The sequence below is a fragment of the Limulus polyphemus genome, unplaced genomic scaffold (assembly GCF_000517525.1).
Source record: "Limulus polyphemus unplaced genomic scaffold, Limulus_polyphemus-2.1.2 Scaffold1581, whole genome shotgun sequence".
Lineage (NCBI taxonomy): Eukaryota > Metazoa > Arthropoda > Merostomata > Xiphosura > Limulidae > Limulus > Limulus polyphemus.
Genome location: NW_013667191.1, coordinates 189,927 through 193,352, shown reverse-complemented (window position 1 = coordinate 193,352; position 3,426 = coordinate 189,927). Strand labels below are relative to the sequence as shown.

The following is a 3,426-nucleotide window of genomic DNA, read 5'->3' as shown; positions in this document are numbered from 1 at the left end:
GGGTGTTGCAAGTATATATCAGAACCAGCCCTCACTTTGATACAAGTAAGTGGGTGTTTCAAGTATATATCAGAACCAGCCCTCACTTTGATACAAGTAAGTGGGTGTTTCAAGTATATATATCAGAACCAGCTTTCACTTTGATATAATATAATTGTTATTCTCCAGTGTGTTTTCCTCCTATCCATAAGAATTCTAATTTTTAAAAATTATTTCATACTATTTGTTTTTCTATCATTATTAAAAAATGTAGCCACACTTTTTTCAGCTTACTCGATGCTGATTGCATCACCACCTCTTCTGATTATCACATTTATTTAATCTCTAAAAACTAATTCAGATTTTGCGCTCACAATAAAATACAAAGGTGTTTGATCTTCGAAGACTAAAACACCTTACAAATGAAAAACAAAAAAAAAGTTTTACTTTAAATAAAAATTTAAAGAGATATTTACAGTTATTGTACACCTGAGTATTAGCTTTGGAATCGTTTCTTGTAAACATAACGCAGCAGGTAAGTTATTTTGGTTTTGGTTTTGCATTTATATCTTTTAAAGACATATACAGAATTTCAAATGTTTTCGAATTACCTAAAAAGTGTCTGATACTTCATTAAAAAATCCCTTAAGATGACAAATACAGTATGATATTGAAAAACTCTTCACCTTTTCCCTGACAGAATTTATTATTTCACATTCGGTTGCAGAGATGTTAGAAATGAAACTCTTTGGAGCTTCTATTTCACGCTAATCACTTGCATTATAAAAATATTTTCCTGCGTGTTTCACTTGGTATTATTTCTATTCAGACATCCAGACGATATTGATCTTTGGAGTGGTGGAATCTCAGAGCGCCGTCTACAGGGAAGTTTAATTGGACCCACCTTCGCCTGTATTATAGCTCGTCAGTTCACAAATGCTAAAAAAGGAGATCGTTTTTGGTACGAAAACTCGGGTTTTCCGTCTGCCTTTACTCTAGGTAATTTCTACAGTATGATTTGCTCAAAATAACACGTTTTAGTAATTATATTCACTTCCCATACGTGGCTTAGTGGTTAGCGTATTGAACTGGGGATCCGAAAGTCCCTGGTTCGAGTCGTGGCACTACCAAACACCTTCTACGTTTTAAACTGTGGTTGATACACGAGAGTTATGTATAATTTAAATGTCAGTGCAGAACATGTAAAGTAGTGGAGGAGAGCAAGTGTATTGCTATAAAGCAAGATGTTTGTCAAATAACCATCTCATCAAAAGTTGAACACTGTGAACTGTCACGTAATAATTAAACTCAGGGTTGCTACGTGATTAACAAACTGGTTTACCTGATTATTCGCATGTTAATGAACTACACAATGTCGCTTAAACATGTATGATTAAAAACCGGTTTACCTGATCCTTCACCCGTTAACCAACTAATTAATATTAAGTAAGTGTGTATGATTAACAAACTAGTTTATCTGATCCCTCATATGTTAACCAACTACACAGTGTTAATTGATTAAGAAACTGGTTTACCTGATCATTCACACGTTAACCATCTACTTAGTATCAGTTAAGTGTGTATGATTAACAAACTGGTTTAACTGTTCCTTCATATGTTGACCAACCACATAATGTTACTTGGTTAAAAATCCAATTTACCTGATCCTTCGCATGTTAACCAACTACTTAATATCAGTTAAGTGTGTATGGTTAAAGAACCGGTTTACCAGATTCTTCACTTGCTAATTAACTACACAATGTCGGTTAAACGTGTATGATTAACAAACTGGTTTACGTGATCCTTTACATGTTAACCAATCACATAATGTTATTTGATTGTTACGTGATTTACCTGATTCTTCACCAGTTAGCCAACTACTTAAGTGAGCCTAACTTTTCGTAATCGTTCTGATTACATCAAAGCTTTTTATTGCAGAACAGCTTCAAGAAATTAGAAAGTCGAACCAGGCCAAAATTCTCTGTGAGAATGCTGATGATTTGCCAACCATCCAGCTTTACGTCATGAGACTCTCTCACCCCATCTAGTAAGTACATTTCATCTTTCTTTTCTGTTTTTTGTTGAGTAGTTTTATTGCTCTTTATTATTTTCCCTTGAAACTTTATCGCCATTTAATGAGCATTATTTTCCGTATTCTTTTTTTATTTCTAATTATTTGTTATAACGCTCTCTCTCACCCTTTTAAAGTGAGTAACTTTTCCATTCTTACTTATTATTATACTTAGCTTCTTTTTGGGTTTCTACAATCAAGTTTGTTAAAGTTTTGATTTAACAGTTGACTAATGGTAACAAAAAGACCTTAGTTATAGGAAATATTTTTTATGGCTGATATTTTATGTAATGATAAACCTAAACAATAAGGCGCTATTGTGTTTCTTTGAAAGTGAGTTTGATGAAATATCTTAAAGCCGTTTCAGCACTACACCTAGATATACAACACCGACCGTTGAATTTAGATTGAAGAAGTGTTACAATATATTTGTTTTTGTTAAGCTTTTATAAAGTTTTTAAAAAGGCTGTAAAATCGAAATATTACTTTTTCAGCAATCCCCGCATGCGCTGTGAGGATATCCCATCAATTGATCTCCGTTTCTGGCAAGAAGATCCAATTCAAGGCGGTTATCCCTTCAAGAAGTAAACTTTTTTTTAACTAGAGGATGCTCATTTTGGCTCTAATTGGACACTCATTGTACATTATTATTCCTACATCATCGAAACCCTTACAAAAAGTACACTTTTAATCAAGAGGGACACAAAACATTGAACCTTCGTAGTTTTATAATTTAGTTAATAGCTGTTTAGAAGTTATATATATCAGACCAATATGATGTGTGGAACTACTCTTTTGAGATTTAGTATTGTATCTTGAAACTTGAAATATAACGTTGAGTGATCTTAAATACTGCGAAGTTTTGTTTTCAGTATTAATGTTAAACATGCATTTCTTACTTAAATGGCTTTGATTTTCTCGCAAATAAGCAATACGTTGTCTCTGATGAAGTAGCAAGATTAAATATTAATTTATTCTGAGGTTTCTGAGTTGACAAGTATTACCTCGATGTAGCTAGTAATTGTTAGGTAAATAAGATTCATATAACATGTTCAATTATGTAAATGAAAACTGATTCGAAAAATGAGGTACTTTTCCAAGGATTTCATTGAATACTGAAAAAGATATTACTTAAGATACAGGCTACGTTGATACCTACTCCCCGGTAGTTCAGCGGTAAGCTTTGGGGCTTATAACTTCAAATAAGGGGTTTGATTCCTGTGGTAAGCACAGCTCGGGTAACACATTATGCAGACTTGTAATTAAAACAAACACACAAACAATGCTGTTAACTTAATGATGCATAATAAAAACACAAATTTCCTAGTTTGGAGGATAAACCTGGTGCTGAAGCTGCGTCTTATTTAACTTGGGGA

The 3,426-nt window shown here is 33.2% G+C and overlaps 1 protein-coding gene across 1 annotated transcript in view; it reads left to right on the top strand.

The window, feature by feature from the left end:
• The window catches only part of LOC106464184 (peroxidasin homolog), a 25,964-nt gene extending 23,326 nt beyond the window's left edge, over positions 1-2,638 (top strand). The window contains exons 13-15 of the mRNA XM_013924310.1: positions 809-978; positions 1,918-2,026; positions 2,545-2,638. Of these exons, the coding sequence (XP_013779764.1) occupies positions 809-978; positions 1,918-2,026; positions 2,545-2,638 (373 nt within the window). The remainder of the gene's footprint in view (positions 1-808; positions 979-1,917; positions 2,027-2,544) is intronic.
• Positions 2,639-3,426: the final 788 nt, after the last annotated feature.